Source organism: Schistocerca cancellata, chromosome 3 (assembly GCF_023864275.1).
Source record: "Schistocerca cancellata isolate TAMUIC-IGC-003103 chromosome 3, iqSchCanc2.1, whole genome shotgun sequence".
Classification (NCBI taxonomy): domain Eukaryota; kingdom Metazoa; phylum Arthropoda; class Insecta; order Orthoptera; family Acrididae; genus Schistocerca; species Schistocerca cancellata.
The window spans coordinates 96,150,017-96,170,211 of NC_064628.1; the positions used below are offsets into that span (position 1 = coordinate 96,150,017).

The following is a 20,195-nucleotide window of genomic DNA, read 5'->3' on the forward strand; positions in this document are numbered from 1 at the left end:
ATAGGAAATTTAACTTCTGTTCTGTCGCATGTGAGTACAATGCAACTTCGCTCAGTGATATAGTGATAAAATAAATCACTATATGTCAATGGATACATGAAGCAGCCAATTCAAAAAATTGTATCACTACCTACACAGTTCCACACAATTTTACCACTGCTATGCTAAAAACAAAGTGCAAGCTACATCTCAGGAATCAAACTGCAGCAACAGTTTTGTGATCAACTCCAACAGATAATGGATACGACTTAGTGAACACCTTTTTCAGAAAAAATCTTTATCTGATAATGGAATTCAGAATGTTTTTGTTTTATTCTGACTGGCCTTCACAAATATTTACTTTACGACAATACAGCCTACAGGTTCAAGGATGGATGGTTAGCGATAGTGCTCAATGAGTGATTTAACTGACTGTCAAAGTTCAGGTAACAATTCACTCAAGGAATAAGAAAATAAAGTTAATGTGTTGCTTATGCAACATACCTCAATGTCCGTTACAGGATACGACCATTTGAGACTCAGTCTCTCACTGCCGCTGAAGTCATCTGTTGTTTTTGGTGTCACCGACACACACACCACCATATCATTAAGCAAAAGCAGCCTTCGACTCTTTGACTTTGTAATCATTCCAGCTTGGTTAAACTCCTGTAAAAAGAAAAATAAAACCCACTTTTAGTTAGGTGCACCATTCACATGAGTATTTCTTAATTTCAAGTCTTTCAATAAAAGTAAGTACTATAAAAAGCAAATGTCTGGAAAAAAAAGCAGTCTTATCTTGACAGATTAAGGAAAACATTGTCTTTTAGTTGTTACAAAATACTGAAATTTCACATAAAAAACCACATATTAAAACTTGGAATAGGCTACAAAGGAAATGAAAATATAAAATCACCAATATGAGGACAAATACAAGACTCATAAAATATGTAATTTAAAACTAAAAATATTTTAATAATTCTGACAGGAACCAACCAATTGTGTGACATTATCCTCACGTAGCAAGTACCGATGACCATCAGGCCTAGAGCGAGCTGCAAATCTTCCGCTAATGTGACGCATCATTTCTTTAAAGGCCTGGAACTGTTCGGCTTCACGTTTCCGCTCATTGAGCATTTCTGCCAATGATTCAAGCTGTGTTAGAGCCAGCTGCAGTGACATGCGATCATGGTGGCCCTGAGGTGTATGCTTCAGCAGGTCCTGTGTTGACAGAAAAACAAATGTGGATATTAACTATAGTTATTGTTTGCTTTACCAGTGGATGACTGTGATGCACTATACACTCCTGGAAATTGAAATAAGAACACCGTGAATTCATTGTCCCAGGAAGGGGAAACTTTATTGACACATTCCTGGGGTCAGATACATCACATGATCACACTGACAGAACCACAGGCAACAGAGCATGCACAATGTCGGCACTAGTACAGTGTATATCCACCTTTCGCAGCAATGCAGGCTGCTATTCTCCCATGGAGACGATCGTAGAGATGCTGGATGTAGTCCTGTGGAACGGCCTGCCATGCCATTTCCACCTGGCGCCTCAGTTGGACCAGCGTTCGTGCTGGACGTGCAGACCGCGTGAGACGACGCTTCATCCAGTCCCAAACATGCTCAATGGGGGACAGATCCGGAGATCTTGCTGGCCAGGGTAGTTGACTTACACCTTCTAGAGCACGTTGGGTGGCACGGGATACATGCGGACGTGCATTGTCCTGTGGGAACAGCAAGTTCCCTTGCCGGTCTAGGAATGGTAGAACGATGGGTTCGATGACGGTTTGGATGTACCGTGCACTATTCAGTGTCCCCTCGACATTCACCAGTGGTGTACGGCCAGTGTAGGAGATCGCTCTCCACACCATGATGCCGGGTGTTTGCCCTGCGTGCCTCGGTCGTATGCAGTCCTGATTGTGGCGCTCACCTGCACGGCGCCAAACACGCATACGACCATCATTGGCACCAAGGCAGAAGCGACTCTCATCGCTGAAGACGACACGTCTCCATTCGTCCCTCCATTCACGCCTGTCGCGACACCACTGGAGGCGGGCTGCACATGTTGGGGCGTGAGCGGAAGACGGCCTAACGGTGTGCGGGACCGTAGCCCAGCTTCATGGAGACGGTTGCGAATGGTCCTCGCCGATACCCTAGGAGCAACAGTGTCCCTAATTTGCTGGGAAGTGGCGGTGCGGTCCCCTACGGCACTGCGTAGGATCCTACGGTCTTGGCGTGCATCCGTGCGGCGCTGCGGTCCGGTCCCAGGTCGACGGGCACGTGCACCTTCCGCCGACCACTGGCGACAACATCGATGTACTGTGGAGACCTCACGCCCCACGTGTTGAGCAATTCGACGGTACATCCACCCGGCCTCCCGCATGCCCACTATACGCCCTCGCTCAAAGTCCGTCAACTGCACATACGGTTCACGTCCACGCTGTCGCGGTATGCTACCAGTGTTAAAGACTGCGATGGAGCTCCGTATGCCACGGCAAACTGGCTGACACTGACGGCGGCGGTGCACAAATGCTGCGCAGCTAGCACCATTCGACGGCCAACACCGCGGTTCCTGGTGTGTCCGCTGTGCCGTGCGTGTGATCATTGCTTGTACAGCCCTCTCGCAGTGTCCAGAGCAAGTATGGTGGGTCTGACACACCGGTGTCCATTTCCAGGAGTGTATTTAAGTAATGAATGTGAATTTTACTAAATGCTTTCAAATTTGATTCCACATACACTGAAGGTAGTGCAATTCAAAATGAAAATTGCAGCTACAAACAGCAATACCGATTCCAGAATGAGATTTTCACTCTGCAGCGGAGTGTGCACTGATATGAAACTTCCTGGCAGATTAAAACTGTGTGCCCGACCGAGACTCGAACTCAGGACCTTTGCCTTTCGTGGGCAAGTGCTCTACCATCTGAGCTACCGAAGCACGACTCACGCCCGTTATTTACAGCTTTACTTCTGCCAGTATCTCGTTTCCTACCTTCCAAATTTTACAGAAGCTCTCCTGCGAACCTAGCAGAACTAGCACTCCTGAAAGATAGGATACTGCGGAGACATGGCTTAGCCACAGCCTGGGGGATGTTTCAGAATGAGATTTTCACTCTGCAGTGGAGTGTGCACTGTGGCTAAGCCATGTCTCCGCAGTATCCTTTCTTTCAGGAGTGCTAGTTCTGCTAGGTTCGCAGGAGAGCTTCTGTAAAGTTTGGAAGGTAGGAGACGAGATACTGGCAGAAGTAAAGCTGTGAGTACTGGGCGTGAGAAGTGCTTCGGTAGCTCACATTGCAGAGCACTTGCCCGCGAAAGGCAAAGGTCCGGAGTTCGAGTATCGGTCGAGCACACAGTTTTAATCTGCCAGGAAGTTTCAGCAATACTGATTTATTGCACTACGATACATTGACAAGAATTACCATGAATGGGGAGGGGGATGTAGAAATGTATTTTATAGTTCTAACTGACTCCCTTTGGTTATACAGATAACATATCAGCAATAATTCATTTCTTGCTCTACATTATGAAAAACCCCCAGAGGCACTGAAACGAGTGCATTTTAAATGCACCTTTTGAGTTGTGGAACTGTTTTCATCAAAGGAAGTCTGTGCAAAAGGTCCTTCACATAACCTCACAACAAAATAAATAAATATCCACAGGTGTCATGTCTGGTGATCTAGGCAGCCAAAGCAGAACACAGCATCCCCATATCCTGTATGACCAATCTCACTGTTCAGATGATGTCAATTTAAAAATGTGCGAACCTCCACACCAGGTACAAATTCACTGCACTTGTGTAGTGATTACTTTTTTTACATTCTGTGTAGTATTTATTGGTGTTTTGCTGTGCATTAAATAGTTATAACTGTGCCTGTAACTACTATATTCATTTTGAATTCCCTTTCCACAAAAGTCAATAAAATTAAAATTCAGAATCCATGTGTCCTCCATTTTATACAGTTCATGTATTTTATCAACACACACAATTGGTTTCACGCATGCAACTGCATTAAAGTTCTACAGCTAGGACATCACAGGCATCACTTCCACATTTATAACAATCTTCTTCTTCATTGAAATTAGTTAAAAGTACCAAGATGCTCCTTGATGATGTGTGATATGTATCTGAAGCGACATATGCCTATTGCCTGAATTCCTGAAAATGTTATCTGCTTTCAACTTGAAAGTGTTAATACGCGTTTTTTAACATTACTCCAAGTAACCAATTATGAAATATCTCGATTCACAGGAGGGGATTAGGGTGTAATGTCCCGTCGACAATTAGGTCATTAGAGACAGAGCACAAGCCCAGAATGTTTCACTGACGGGGAAGGAAATTTAGCAACTTCTGGAAGCACTTGCTCAGGCGTCTACATTACAACAAAAAATTGTCAAGTTTACTTCTGGAAATCACTTTGACAAGAACTTGCTGCAAGTACTTAGAAGTATTTTCACTGGAGTCACATCTTGAGATCAGCAAGTGGAAGTTAACAGTGTCATGCTTCAAAACCAGAGCAGCTCCCACCAATTATTATTATTATTATTATTATTATTATTGAAGAAAAATTGTACCAAAAAACAAAGTTAAGAAAAAAACTGTTTGTCCGAAAAAATGGATGCAGAGGTGTACATATTTATATTTGTCTGAAGAAATGGATGCAGTGGTGTACATATTTATATTATCAAGATACACAACTGAGTGAACTAAAATCAGAGGACTTTGCTCAGATTAAAAACTTCCTGAGAAAATCTTGTGTAGTTTTCTGAAGTCGCTTTTTTTTTTTGTTTTACACTAAACTATTTGAAATCAGGGCACAAAAATACCACAAGCTGTATCACTAAGACATCATTTTTTAATTACTCTTCAATTTTTGCAAACAGTGTTTACTACAAATGTAATTCACTTATGCTTATGCTAAGATTTAAAAAAATCAGGTAAAATTTAAAGATGTGTCTGCTGCCATTACACACACACACACACACACACACACACACACACACACACACACACACACACACACACGCGCGCGCGCGCACACACACACATTCTACGAGAGAGAGAGAGAGAGAGAGAGAGAGAGAGAGAGAGAGAGAGAGAGAGTGAAATTTTCAACAAACTTGGCAAAAACCTTGCTTAGGATGATGAACTGCAAGCAGTGCTACAAGTGGTTTAAGCCTTTTCAACAGGGCAGAATGTCAGTTGGTGACGATTCCAAGCATGGATAACCTTCCCCATCTACAGATTATAACCATGTCGACCTTGGATGTTGCATCGTGACAATGTGCCAGCTCACATGTCACTCCTCCTCCACAGCTACCTAGCAAAATATCACATTCGCATTATGTCCCGCCCACCATATTCTCCACACCTAGCCCCAATACACTTTTTCCTGTTTCCCAAACTTAAATCTACCTTGAAAGGGCATCGTTTCCAAACTGCAGAGGAGATCAGAACAACGCAACAAGAGACCTGCATGTCGTCCCAGAAAATGCATTTCAGGAGGCTTCCCAAAAGTGGAAAAAATTATGGGTGTGGTGTATTGCCAGTAGAAGGGACTATCTGAATTGGTACAATGCTCAAAATGCTGTACAGTAAGCGGTGCTTCGCTTATTTTTTCAGGCAGTGTATGTACATTGTACCCTATTATCTGCTATTCTACAGTAGCCTAGATTTTCTGTCTATAATTATATTTCTACTCTGACGTCAAGAAAAATAATTTTGAATAATTTTGACTCCACGATTAAAAATATTGGCAAAATTATTATTACACTTACTATCAACATACTACTCCTAATACTACCACCGTCACCACAGGTCTCACATCAAAATTTTGATATCTTTTCGAACACACCTCGTACAGAGATATCGGTTCCAATAATGCTAGCAGAAAACCTTTAAGTGTGCTAACTTCGTCTGCTGTTGTGCTTTGGACACACTATATTTTGGTGTAAACAGCCAATTGTATGAATTTTTATATTATTAGATAGCATATTTTCATTGGAATGTATAATATTTAGAATCGATTGCTTCCTTCCCTCAGCATTAAAAGTAGTAATATGATGACAAATATTTGAAGTCAGTCTTACGAAAGCGCTCTGACTAATCTTAGTTGCTGAAAGTATGGTCCTCTTTCAGCACCTCCAATCCTATTCTGTGTCCACAAAGTTTTTATGAGTACACAGTTAAACATTAATGCAACAACAAAGCTCTCACCTGCAGAAACAATATGAACTGGGGAAACCTCTGGACAGGTTTTACCATCAGACCGAAGAATGAAAGCCGGTCGTGTGCACTGATCTGCTTCACCTGAAACACATTCCAGAAATGTGGATCTTAACAATGTATAACAGTGCTCTGCTTACATTTGTGGAAGAGTATTTCAGAATTTTTACGTATTTCACAAAATTCAGAGTAATTACGATACCTTAAAGAAATCCGCAAGTGCTGACTTCCTCTTGGCCTCCATTTTTGCTAAATCCATGGCAGATGAAAAGTTGTTGATGAAATCACTATATATTTCAAGCACCACAGCCTTGGAAAAAGATGCAACAAACACATCACCAATACGTTCATCCCTATCCCAGCTACGAACGCACTCCGCCAGAGCTATGCGAAATAAAGTGTGACACTGCAGTATCTCTGGCAGGCGCAGGAACAACGTCTGTATTTTTGCTGGACTGAGAATTGGTGGCGTGCTCTCTTCCAGAGGTTTCTTATAATCCTGAAGAAAAAAAAAAAAAAATCCAAGATGTCACTTAAAACAGATATTTCACAAAATGGTTCAAATGGCTCTGAGCACTGTGGGACTTAACATTTGAGGTCATCAGTCCCCTAGACTTAGAATTACTTAAACCTAACTAACCTAAGGACATCACACACATCCATGCCCAAGGCAGGATTCGAACCTGCGCCCGTAGCAGCAGCGCGGTTCCGGGCTGAGGTGCCTAGAACCGCTCGGCCACAACGGCCAGCAATTTTTTACATTAAGTCTTGCTATGAGCTGTTATTCTTAACAAGTACAATAATTTGTTTAACTTGCTTAATATTTAATTTCACTATTGTACATATAAAGTACAGTTGACTTTGTACCCATCCACACAACGACAGTTTTATTTCCATAGTTTCTGAATAGCTTTTAGAACATGTAAGTAGAGAGGAGAGACAGATGGAGAGAGAGAGAGAGACAGACAGAGGGGGGAGGGAGATGGAGCAAGAGGAATGGACTGTAAAATCTGGTTATTAAACACAAACATTTGTAAGTATTCTTCAATCACAAGGTAACAAACACAAAATCAGAGGATCTGTGTTTTATTTGGTTATTACCAACTTACATTGACTAGCCTATGCAATGTGGCGACATAGGAGTTCTCACTATGTACAATAGCAGCAACAATGTGTCGCCTTTTCAGCTGCTCTGGAGTGAGTCCGTGAGGAGGTGGCGGTAATGTGGGAGGCATCTGGCGCCGCCCAAATGCAGCAAAGGTAGTGCCGTTTTCCTCTTCCACCTGAAAAATTGTTCCCGTAACAGGAGAAGATATAATACACTGACCTGTAAACAATTTTCCTATGCCTACCATAACAACTGCTTTCTTAGAATTCTTTGAAATGTTCACTCGGTTTACATTACACATCATTTCTTTCAAATCTCAGTTCATAACAGAAATCTATAATTCCATTCAAAGCAGTACTATCAAACAGAAACTCAAGATCACCTCTGGCAGAAGAGGCATTTTGTTGGGTGTCGGCACGCGGTCACAGCTGCCACCGCCACCCCCTCCAGTGTCGACATCGTACTGGTGGGTCGAGCCGCGCCGGATGGAGAACCAGCGCGACAGGCGGCCTCCGGGCACCGCCACCGCCTCCGGTGCTGCCTCTGACACGAGTGGTCCAGAGCTCCCTCCTGCTGCCGGCAGAGTGGCACTCGGCCGCCCTCGCCACTTGTCGCACAGTGTTCGTGCCTTGCTACCCAGAGTCGCCCTCGCTTGACCGTTACTTCTGCAGACATTTTTGTAGATTAGAACTCTCTTATTGCAAGCCACCTCATTGCAATGTACTTACGAGTATTCAAGATTGTCCTTAGAAGATAGTAAAAATATTTATTGAAATTTCAAAAAGGTGTGTTAACAATTTGTGTGCAAGAAGGTGGGAAATGAGTGATGCCAATCTGTTGAAATGTTCAAACGTGAACGTGTTAATGTATATCTTGAATATTGTTTCAAGAAGCAGAACAGTGAACAGTTTTCAGCATTTATGATACTTCAGCCTGTAGATATTTGTCTCAGTATTTTGAATTATCCCGTATTTCGAATTACCCCAACACATAATGTCTAGATATCACGAAGGATATCCTCAACAAGGGATTTCCTAGACATAACAACTTTTTTGATAGCAAGTCAAAATTGTGTTACAATGAAAAACTTTTAAATTTACACTCATAATCAGTCCACAATCTTGAAATGATTTTTCTCTAAGAGTTTTTCCTTAAGTCTCTGTCCTACCATAGGAAATTCAAAAGCATAACAATGTCTTATTTTTGTTGAAATGTCATTGGTTTTTCATGATCATTTTATTTCCATCACAATTTAAACATTATGTATGCTTATTTCGGTAATTAGAAGTGGCATGTAAGCTAGATGCCAAAAAAAATTCTGGTGTAAATTTACACAAATATTTAGTGTTTTTAAAAGTAAAATAATACAAATGCTGCAATACTTCTTTTGCTAACTTAGAAAAATGACTGACTATGAAATGTGACAGCAAATAACAAATGTGATGTTTTGAATAAAAAGGTAGGGCAATTATATGTCAATCAAATCTGCCCTCTTAGTTATGAAATGATACTGATGAATGGAGAGGCTATAATGTTCTGAGATAATTGATATCCATATATACATCCGAAAACAATTAGAAAGGAAAACATGCGCACTGAATTTTTTTTACTATATAAACACTGTAAGTTAGTTATGGGTAAGGCTGAATAAATCATCATCTTCTTCTCTTATTCTTTATCTTACTCTATCAGTGAAGTTGAACACTATGGCAAACATTCGTGCTACTTCCTTGAAGAGGCAGAAATTTTATCCAGATCACCTTAGTATCAATGTATATATCAGATATAATTCTCCAGTTCCACTTACTTACTGGTCTGAATACACACTGCTGGGGAAAGAAAAATTGGTACACCCTTTCAGTGGTTCCTAATTCACTATAAGATTTACTGTAGCAACAGTGCATATAGGATAGATGAAATGATTACATTTACAGATCATTAGCACGAATGGTTAGGGGCACCAGGTATCAATCCATGCCGAAACTCTCACATTAGTATGGCGATCATATAGATGGCAAATACTGCCCTGGAATATGTCATGCCATGCCCTCTTGACCTGCTCATGTAGTTGGTTGCAGTCGCACAAGTCACTTCTCAACCCATCATATCCCACACATGCTCAACCAGTCACTTCTCAACCCATCATATCCTACACATGCTCGACCACGTGCTGACGAGGATGTTGCTCCATGTCTTGCAGCGCACACCGAGTTTCATGGGCAGTTTGTGGGTAAGCAATATCCTGTTGCAAGAACAGCAAAAGAATAGGTCTAACACATTCTGCACTTATCAAGTGATGGGTAGTGTCACCTCCAGAAACAACAAAGGTGAACGACAGTTGTAGCTTATCGCACCCCAGACTGGAAGACCTGGGGTGGGGCCAGTATGTCTCGGACGAATGTACTTTACAAGACAGCGCTCACCATGTCTACCTCGTAAGCGCAAACGACCATCGGTTGCATGCAGGCAGTATCTGCTTTCATCGCTGAAGACCACAGTGCACCATTCCATCTTCCAAGTGATCCTTTGACGGCACTAGTCGAGCCGTACACATCCTTGCTCCGGCGAGAGTGGAAGAGAAGCCAGAGGTGTGCGTGCCCATAGTCCTCACTTCTTATGACCAGTTTGGAACAGTTTGTGTTGACACACCTAGATCCACAGACCCTCTTATCTGTGCTGTGGTAGCTGTATATCTGCCACTGCTGCCCTTACAATACAAAAATCATGGTGTCTTGAGCTTTGTGGTGTGCAGAACCTCACTTACGGATGTGAGAATGTCCACATGACCACTGGTACCAGCATCATTGCACAACTGATACGGTACATCAAACTTGTATGGCAATTCTCCATAAGAACTATCCTGCCATTCAGAAGGCCACAATAGTAGCTCAGGTGGCTGTAGGAAGGAAGAGTGCGTCTCTATGGCATGGCTGCCTACTTGCTTCACATTTTAGCACCACACTGAGGCTTCTGGCTGTGAGGATACCCTGCTGAAGCATAGACAAAGATGATATTTTGGTAACTATGCCACTATGGTATCAGTTGTTGGACAGCACTGAAACCATTACAGTGCATCTACTATCTCCCGAAGTGGCACATGATCAATGTCAACTTTCGATGTGTACAATTCACCCACCCTCCCTCCCAGCAGTGTATCTGTTATCGATGACTTGGCTGTTTACTTCACTCTGATGGCCTGAAATCTAACTGGATTCATCCTAAAACCTGCCCACCACCTTTCATGTAGCCCCTCTATGCAGGACACTGGTCTCCTCTTCCATGCCACACATTTGTTTTTGTGACACATTGTGTAACTGGAGATTATATATATATATATATATATATATATATATATATATATATATATATTTAAAAAGAAAGATGATGAGACTTACCCAACAAAAGCGCTGGCAGGTCGATAGACACACAAATAAACACAAACATACACACAAAACTCAAGCTTTCGCAACAAACTGTTGCCTCATCAGGAAAGAGGGAAGGAGAGGGAAAGACGAAAGGATATATATATAAAATAGAGGGAAACATTCCACATGGAAAAAAATTTATCTAAAAAGAAAGATGATGAGACTTACCAAACAAAAGCGCTGGCAGGTCGATAGACACACAAACAAACACACACATACACACAAAATTCAAGCTTTTGCAACAAACGGTTGCTTCGTCAGGAAAGAGGGAAGGAGAGGGAAAGACGAAAGGATGTGGGTTTTAAGGGAGAGGGTAAGGAGTCATTCCAATCCCGGGAGCGGAAAGACTTACCTTAGGGGGAAAAAAGTACAGGTGTACACACACGCACACACATCCATCCGCATATACACAGACACAAGCAGATATATATATATATGCCATGTGCAAACAATGTGTGCCATACAACAGAACCTGCTGCGATCAGACCTACTGTGATCTACTGAAACTAAGCCTCTACTTTCACACATCGCATATGTAGTTCATACTCAATCCAACATTGGACTAATGTTTTACTCCACTTCTTTTGACCTGAATTTACTTTGTTATCTATCTGTAGTCCCCCCAACAGCCAAGACACACTGATAGCCCACATCAACAGGTCAACTTTTTTGGGACACCATTTCTTTTACTTAATTCGCGTTCATTCATTCCGAGTACCTTTGTAGTTGCATCCTTTTCATTTCACTTCTAGTAATATTTTGTATGTGAGGAAAATGAGTCACATCATCATTTTCAGTACGAATTGCATCTCGCATTATATTACTTCTAACAGTACAAGTCTCAATAAAATATCGTTGTACACAGTCCACTATTTCAACAGCTCAGTGGTTCATTTGAAAAATAAATCAATTCAAATACATACTCAGGTCCTGGCTTCCAAGCGAAATAAAAGAAAATTATACATTTCTTATGTAACATTTGTGCTGCCTGGTAGCGTAGCAGGCACGTGACGGGATGAGCAGAGACCAACAAAAAATCTTTCTGTGACAGTACGGGTCGCAAATGGGGAAATCTACTGATGCAAGACACTTTGACAATGGGCAGACTGTTATTGCCCAGCTGGGAAACAAGCAGCTTGTAAATGTTTAGCTTGTCAGCTATTCATTGCTACTGTTGTGAGTGTTTATGACAAGTGGTTGAAGGATGGTTTAATTAGATCACAGGACAAGTTGTTAAGACTTCCACGTGTCATCACAGAATGTTGATGGTGGAGACTTGTCCACTATGAAAAGCAAGATAAGCAGCAACCTATGGCAGACATCGGGACTCAGTACAATGCTGGTGTCAAGTACAAGCCTTTCGGTGAACACTGTTCAATGCACAATGTTCAACACAGGGTCCACGAAAGACAAACACTGCGTGTTCCCATTCATGTGGGCTTCCAAGGACCCTGTGGTACTACTCAAAGGCTCTATTAACAGCTGTAGATTACGTGAACATTGTTGCAAACCTCCAGCATCACTACACGCTTGATGCTGCTATATCCTGTGACCATACCTACCCACAATATAGCGTCAACTGGCAGGTTGTCATACTATAGGCTGACCACTGGCTGCGGAACATTGGCACACAGGTACCCCCACTCTGTTTATAAGCGATCTTACGGTGTAGTCCTGGGAACCTGTGGCATCACAATCTGCAGCACTCGTATTACCACAGGAAGTGCTACATCTGTGGAACTACCACAGCTATGCAGGTCACGTCCCCACCAATTGCTGGACCATTACCTATCCTCCGAGACTGTACGTAAATGGTCACCCGATACCAGAACGGCCACTTCCAGTTGCAACACTCATCCCAGAGAATGAACTCTGGAGCACTGCGAATGAGCAACCCAGCAGTGGTCAGTAGCTACCACTCAGTCAGACATTCATGGACATACACTGGCAGTTGAATTTAGAATCACTGCTATTGGACAGCCGTTAATGGCTGTAACTAATGTCCTGTGGTACTTTGAATATTTTTATATTGCTCATCCTGGAAGCGAACTGCTTTACCGTTGACTAACTTTCCTTGTCAAAACTATTTTCAGTTCTTTGATTTGCACATCACTCAAACTACATGGACTTAAGTCGTCCTGTGGGCAATTACAATTCTTTTCTCGTTGGTGCTGTGTTTGAATAAGTACTGTAATACCTGGAAATCATTTAATGGATGTGCACGGTTTTTTTTATCAACACAAATGTCATTCTCCGACATCGCAGTCACAGTGGTTTGAGAACCATGACAGTGAACTCACATTGACATATCAGCTACCAAATTCGCCCAGTCTGAATCCAGTAGACAAATCTGGCATGCTGTTGGGGTGCCAGCATTGTGCCCACAAAGCACCAGCCAGTAATTTGAGAGAACTGAAAGACCTGTGCATAGATGTCTAGTGCCATATATCTCCAGAAACCTATCGAGCACTGGTCAAATCCAGGCTATTCAGAATTACTGATGTATTGTGCTCGGAAGGTGGACAAACATGGTATTAAGCAGATGGCCAATGAGTGTGTGCTGACATTCGAAGGTGGATTTAGGTCCAAAAGTAATTATGAAAAAATAAATAATTGATTTAAAGGAAAATGCGTCAGGCTGCAGTTCTTTTTTACCTGTTGTAAACGGAAGTGTGTCTTGCAGTGTAGTGTTGTGTCTACATCTGCTTTATTGACGATTAATTTTACATGGTCATTCCATTTTAAATCACTCCTAATGTCTACTCCCACATAATTTATGGAATTAACTGCTTCCAGTCGCTGACCTGATGTACTGTAGCTATATGATAAAGGATCTTTCTTTCTATGTATTCGCAGCACATTACACTTGTCTACATTGAGATTAAATTGCCACTCCCTCCACCATGCATCAATACGTTGCAGATCCTCTTGCATTTCAGTACAATTTTCCATTGTCTCTAACGTTATGGATGAGCAAGGAAGTAAAATAACCTGTTGTAGACACAAACCTATTTCCTTGTAACTGAAGCAACTTTATCAGTAAGTTTGATATCCTTATCCAGACGTACGGATTACCATCGACACTATCACATTAAAACGGCAGATACACCCTAGTGACAAGTAAATGCAGATAAGCGTGTTTCTTTCTTTAGCCAGCCAAACTTTTAGGTTATTAGAGGAATGTTGTATGCAGAAAAGAGAAGCTGCGGTACTGACTTGTTGCTGCTGCGCTCGCTCTCGTCGCCGGACGAGAGGTCCCCGTCGGAGGCGGAGAGCCAGCAGGAATCGTCGGGGCGCGGAACTGGCCCCGACCCGGGCGCCGCCCGCTCCTCCCACGAGCCCGAACCCACGCGGGGCTCGTCTGCAACACACACACCACACCTCCTCGTAAACCCTCTCCAGCGAACTACTGGCGTACAGGCTGCGACAGGAGGAGAGCTCGCTATTCAGGGACACGACAGGAACGACCATTCGAAGCAAAAAAGTCTAGCCCCTTAAAAAGATTTTTTCTTTCAAGTTATGTTCCACAAAGTAATACTTTGTTATTAATTAAAAATCCCATAATGAATGACATTACGTACAGAAATAGAGAGACAGGTTTTAAAGCTCAAAACAATGAGTTACAACATTCTGAAGAGCACCAGAAACACAATCCTAAGTACATTCGTCCACAATATAAGAGACAGGTTTTAAAGCTCAAAACAATGAGTTACAACATTCTGAAGAGCACCAGAAACACAATCCCAAGTACATTCGTCCACAATATATATATTCACTTATAAAATTTGTTATTAACAATCCGAACGAATTCAAAAGTAATAGCAGTGTACATGGCTACAACACTAGGAGAAATGATGATCTTCACTACTCAAGGTTGGCTCAGAAGGGAGTAAATTATGCTGCCACAAAAGTCTTTGGTCACTTACCTAACAGCACCAAAAGTCTGACAAATAGCCATAATAGCATTTAAAAGGAAATTAAAAGAATATCTTAATGGCAACTCCTTCTACTAATTAGATGATTTTTTGGATATAGTAAGTGGGTAATTTCCCCAACCCCCACAAAAAATATATAAAAATAAAAATATTAAGGGTCATGTAATATTTTGTGTAATGTAATATCTTGTATAGACACATTTTATTAACCTGACACGTTCCACATCATTACGAAGTGTCGTATTCATGATCTATGGAACAAGTACTAATCTAATCGAATTTGGACTTTGACTAAAATACCTGAAACTTCAAGCCATCTAACTATGTATTTCACGATGATTTCCTGTGAACATAAATCTTTGAGGGGCTTCCTGGAACACAGTAGATGTGTTTATCTCGTATCGCTGACGAGCACTTGTTACTCAATTGACTAACTGTCGCCACTTTCAGTCTTCAGTGTGTGTGTGTGTGTGTGTGTGTGTGAACAGTTTTGGATACTCGACAGCAAAACGCGAGTTTTCAAGACTCTCTCTTCTGTATTGTTGTTATCGGCGCCCCCCCCCCCCCCTCCCACACAGCGTTGCTTGTAACTTGCCCATAACAACAAAACAGGAGAGATACTCTGAAAGCTCGGGTTTTGATGTCGAGTAGCCAAAACTGCACGCAATAATGACGATATCTAGTGGCAACCACCTCAACCAAAGCACGACGGCGAGGCTACAAATGTTATATGGGCTCTAAAATACTATGAACACTTCATTTTTGATACTTCGAAATAAATCTCTTATACTGCAAGCTCTTTGCTATCTATATTTTGGGAGGGTACAGTATGGACTAAAAACAACAAAAAATTGTCTAACATGGGCTCTAAAAACACATACTTTACGAGCTAGAGATGTGTTTCACAATAGCGAAGATGAACAACGTGCTCATGCTCTTAATGTATGCACTTCAGAGTGCATGTTTACTGGACTTTTTTGCTTCGAATTATCGTTCCTGTTATATCCATCAATACTTAGCATTCCTCCAGGACATCCGCATATGAGCACGGGCGTCCGCAGAAATTCTTACAAGAGACGAAAAACTCACATTGCCATTTTTTGTTTATGTACGTGGTTCGGTGAGTTTGCAAACGTGTTTTGCGACAGGAACTAAAACTGACAAAAAACACACAAAACTTATTGCACCTCAGAGTTGTTAAATAAAACAGTTTTCAAAAATAAATTACTCTGGCATCTTAATGACAAACAATCAATTAATTATACATGCAAAGTACATCTTTTACGTTAGTAACATAAATATGAATGCCACCTTTTTGATTCAACGACCTAAAATCTTCATAAATTAAATATAGAGTTTCCAATGAGTTATGAAATGAAGCTTGAAAAAGTGTGCAAAATATTCATTTATAACTCCATAATGTGGTATGAAATGAAATTAACAAACCGAAGTCAGAACGATTGAGAAAAACCTGTTAAACGTCAACAAAAATAACCAACTTTAATACTCCTGGAAATGGAGGAACAGGCTATAAACTTTGCGAAAATGCTTATTATATTTGATGTCATCTACAGCATTGCATTAGCTTACAAAACACGTTATCATGTTCACTGATTTTATCTGAGCACTTTCATGCTTTGCATTATTTTCGTTATTCACTGGCATGACTAAAACTGAACAAAACGTGTTTTGAAAACTAAATTTTTCCTTGGTGACGTAAAATGTAGTCTAAGGTCTATACCGCACTAGATGAACGCGAGAAATTTTCGAACACAATCTTCAAATTGGCCAGGAGAATCGACTTTTAACAGCGTAGGTTAGAACCGATGCAGTCCTCGTCTCTCAAGGTTGCCACAGTACTGTGCTATCAGACAAACTGGAGAGTCAAATTCGTAGCTCTATGGTAGCATTCCGCACCGAGTTACACTCCCACAGATTTCAGATGGTTCCCATTCCTGGTGGGGATATCCTATCAATCTTGAAATTGTCCACTTTTTCCCTCTCTCTTTTAGAGCATACTATGGGATTTCCGTTTCTTTTGAAGGAGGACATTATTCCACTAGGCTATGTTTAAAATATTTTACTTGCACTACTAGTTTCGGACACGGCCAATTGTAAAGTGCGTCAATAGTAACGGATGTGTTACATCATTATCGTTTCGTTTATGCATATTTGTGCCAAGCACGGTCGCCAACGGTCATTATCTAAAATGTATGGTGCGTGACATGAAAGTATTTTCGAGGACAATATCATTAATACGTTATGCACTGTAGATGCCACGAGAACGCACAGTGCCCGAGACTAGTAGTGCAAATAAAATATTTTAAAGACAGCCTGGTGGAATATAGTCCTGCTCCTTCAGATTGTTGAGGCTGTGGGGCTCACCCAGAAGAAAATTTGCTGTTTCGACTCAAGCAGCTGCACTCATAGATTTAGTACAGGCTGCTGCGTTCTTCAGAGTCTACTGTACCTGCTGTGTCGTGTAAAGCTGAACGCAAAATTTGCATGTCATCACGGATCGTATGCTGTCAGGCAGTGTGGGATAGGGGGCGGTTTTGAGGAAGTTAAAGACGTATGACAGGCACGCATACAACTACCATGCTTATGTTATGTTATATGGAATTAGCGCTCCAGGGAATTACATGGATGTCTTTCTGCAGTTCTAAGAGAACTGCACCAGCAAGAGACAGAGAAAAGATTGGTGATACTATTACAGCACTGTTCTGTAAAGGTTCGTATCCATTCTGACTGCAGAATAGCGCCGAAACTTCCAGCGCGCCAAGGAATTAGCACAATTTCTCGTGACTAGCGTGAAGAGAATAATAATAATAATAATAATAATAATAATAAACACGACAGGTAGTAATTACTTCCCGTCGCGCCAGGCAACGGTAATCTGCTGTTCAAATGCGTCACAGGCAATCACGGCTAGAAATTCGAGAGAATTCTGTAATGATTAAAGAATTTTTAGTGAGATTTCAGGAAAGGGCAGTGCCCGCTCTTGCGGACGCCAATGTGAATGAGTAACACATAAAAGCTGCAAATTTTAGGCATCTGTATCTGAGTATATAACCTGCTCCACTCCGTCTGCAGAAGGCCCAAAAGCGGTTGCTGTGTGATTTGAGTCCCACTTTGGGGTGAAGTATAGGTCTCAAATGTGCTGTTGCTGAGTTATCATCTAATGTGGCAAAAAATAATTTCTGAAAGTATCCTAGATGCCGATGCGTCACAAAAATCTAAGAAACAAGTAAATACAACAAATGGGAAATTGTGATCGAACATTTGACGCTATGACCCTGTCGTCATCTGATAGTTTGTGTAGTGTACATTATGAAATAATGCTTGTAAAGCGTGTGCGGCGATTGGAAGTGGAAGTTGAATGTACAGTGTCAGATTAACGTCTTACATTATTAAGTACCTTCTTTGCAAAATAATATTGTACCCTGGGATAAACCGAATGAGGTAGCACTGTTTTAAACAGATTGGCCTTGTATTGGGGAGGATGGAGGTTCTACGCTTCATCTGGCCACCCAGATTTAGATTTTCCGTGGTTTATCTAAATTACTTCAGGTAAATGCTAGGATGTTTCCTTCTATGAGACCACGGCCGACTACGTGTTCCATCTTTGTCGCACTAGACCTGTATGTAAATGGGTGTTTGTTTGAACTTGAGACGAATACAGTCTCGAAAACAAAGCATTGCACGAAAAAAAAAAGTTACCTGCGTCAAAAGTTAATAATGGAATCCGTCTCTGCTACAACTGGCAGCCTTCTAACCATCTCCTCCGTGGGCGGAGTCAACTTTGAATTTTCAAATGGAATCCCCCGCCTCCCATTTTTATTGCATACTCGGATTCTAAGCCAAAAAATACGTACTATTTACTAAAGCCATTGTTTTCTACTCGTGGTAGATGACGCTGTAATCGACAAATATCAAATGTGGCTGTTTCAGCAGTTAAGAAATGACGCATTAATTCCACATCCAATATATGTTGTAAATGTAAACCTTTGTGCTACAAAGGTTGATATTTTTGTTAGTGTTGCAAATTTGATTATACAGTACAACATGGGTGGCCATCAAAATGTCTGGTTAGAAACTACATGTGCATGATACAGGAACAACGACGTGGATGTTATATTATTTTCTGCTCCCATTGGGGTGCTTGACAGCGGCTAGTACCCTACTTCACACCTTCGGCATGCTTGATTTCGGTGAGTACCCACTGCAGGTGCGCCTGGCACTACGCTTCATGCCCTTTTACTTTCAAAAAATGATTGTGATTTCTATTCTGCTGGTTGCCGCGTAGCGGCCAGCGCTGGAGTTAGGCGGCTGGACGGAAACACACCCTGATGGCGGGGTTCGAGGACGACCACCGTAATCAAACATTCGGATGGTTTGGGGGGGCATCACAATCAACCCCATAGCGAACACGAAACTACGTTACCACACAAGTAGCTTACTTGCCAGAAATGTCAATGTCTAGTCACATTATTTGTACTGTACAGTCACATTTGCAACCCTAAACTGAATTTCGAACATAAATATCAACCTTTAGAAGACAATGGTTTCAATTTACATCGTGAATGAAATGTAGAATCAAATGTGTCGTTTCTCAATTGCAAAAAACAGGTACACTTGATATTTGTCGATTACAGTGCCATCCACCACGAATGCCAGGTAAAATAAATGCATAAATAAATAAATAAATAAATAATGAGAAACAATGTCTTGAGTGCGTGTTTTTTGGCGAACAATCGGGATATACAATAAAAATGGTGGTTTCCATTTTAAAATACAAAGCTGACTCCAATCACGCATTAAGGGTCGTTAGAAAGTGGACGGTTGTAGCACACACAGATGTTCCCTTTAACAATACTAACTTTTCACATGGAACTTTTTTTCGTACGCTGCGTCGTTTTGTAGATTTTAATTGTCTCAAGTGAAAATAAACACCACTTGTGTTACTTGTACCATAACGTGCCCAAAATTCTTGTAAAAGTGATCTACAGATGAGTACTATCACTACTACTAATGTAGGTGATGAATACACGGGGCGTCCCCACACATCCCCATATACCTCTTGACTTTGTACAAATGGGGGGGGGGGGGGGAATAAATAATTGTTTTATTGGTATCCCAGATTTGTAACTGACTAAAAGCATTGTTGTCACATTGTATGAAAGTGTTTTGATAGATTTTTGTGAATGAATTATCAGATAATTACTTGGAGCAGCTACCTGCAGCACGCTGTCTTTTGTTGTCGCTATTTCTAAATACCACGTCCCCATTATGTGCACGGGCTGGAAAAGAACACGCCTCATGTTACGATATGAGCAGTGATGTCATCAAGGTACCTCTTAGGACGTTTTTTTTCTTTTATTTTTTCTACACGAATGGAAATTTTTATTTCGACAAACGTGTGTCCTTAAATCAAGGGCGAGCTCCAAAAACTGTATTATATGTTAACCGGAGGCCTTGAAACGACGGAGAGGCTCCGTCCCTGCCGCAGCCGCAGTGGC

General features: G+C 41.5%; 1 protein-coding gene across 3 annotated transcripts in view; it reads right to left on the minus strand.

Moving 5' to 3' along the window:
* The window catches only part of LOC126177093 (rho guanine nucleotide exchange factor 10), a 543,115-nt gene that overhangs the window by 23,550 nt on the left and 499,370 nt on the right, over positions 1 to 20,195 (minus strand). For all 3 annotated transcript variants that reach the window (XM_049924346.1, XM_049924345.1, XM_049924344.1), the window contains 7 exons: positions 13,958 to 14,102; positions 7,699 to 7,981; positions 7,318 to 7,491; positions 6,411 to 6,707; positions 6,200 to 6,292; positions 973 to 1,197; positions 484 to 645 (listed from right to left, as the gene is read on the minus strand). In XM_049924346.1, coding sequence (XP_049780303.1) covers positions 484 to 645; positions 973 to 1,197; positions 6,200 to 6,292; positions 6,411 to 6,707; positions 7,318 to 7,491; positions 7,699 to 7,981; positions 13,958 to 14,102 — 1,379 coding nt within the window. The remainder of the gene's footprint in view (positions 1 to 483; positions 646 to 972; positions 1,198 to 6,199; positions 6,293 to 6,410; positions 6,708 to 7,317; positions 7,492 to 7,698; positions 7,982 to 13,957; positions 14,103 to 20,195) is intronic.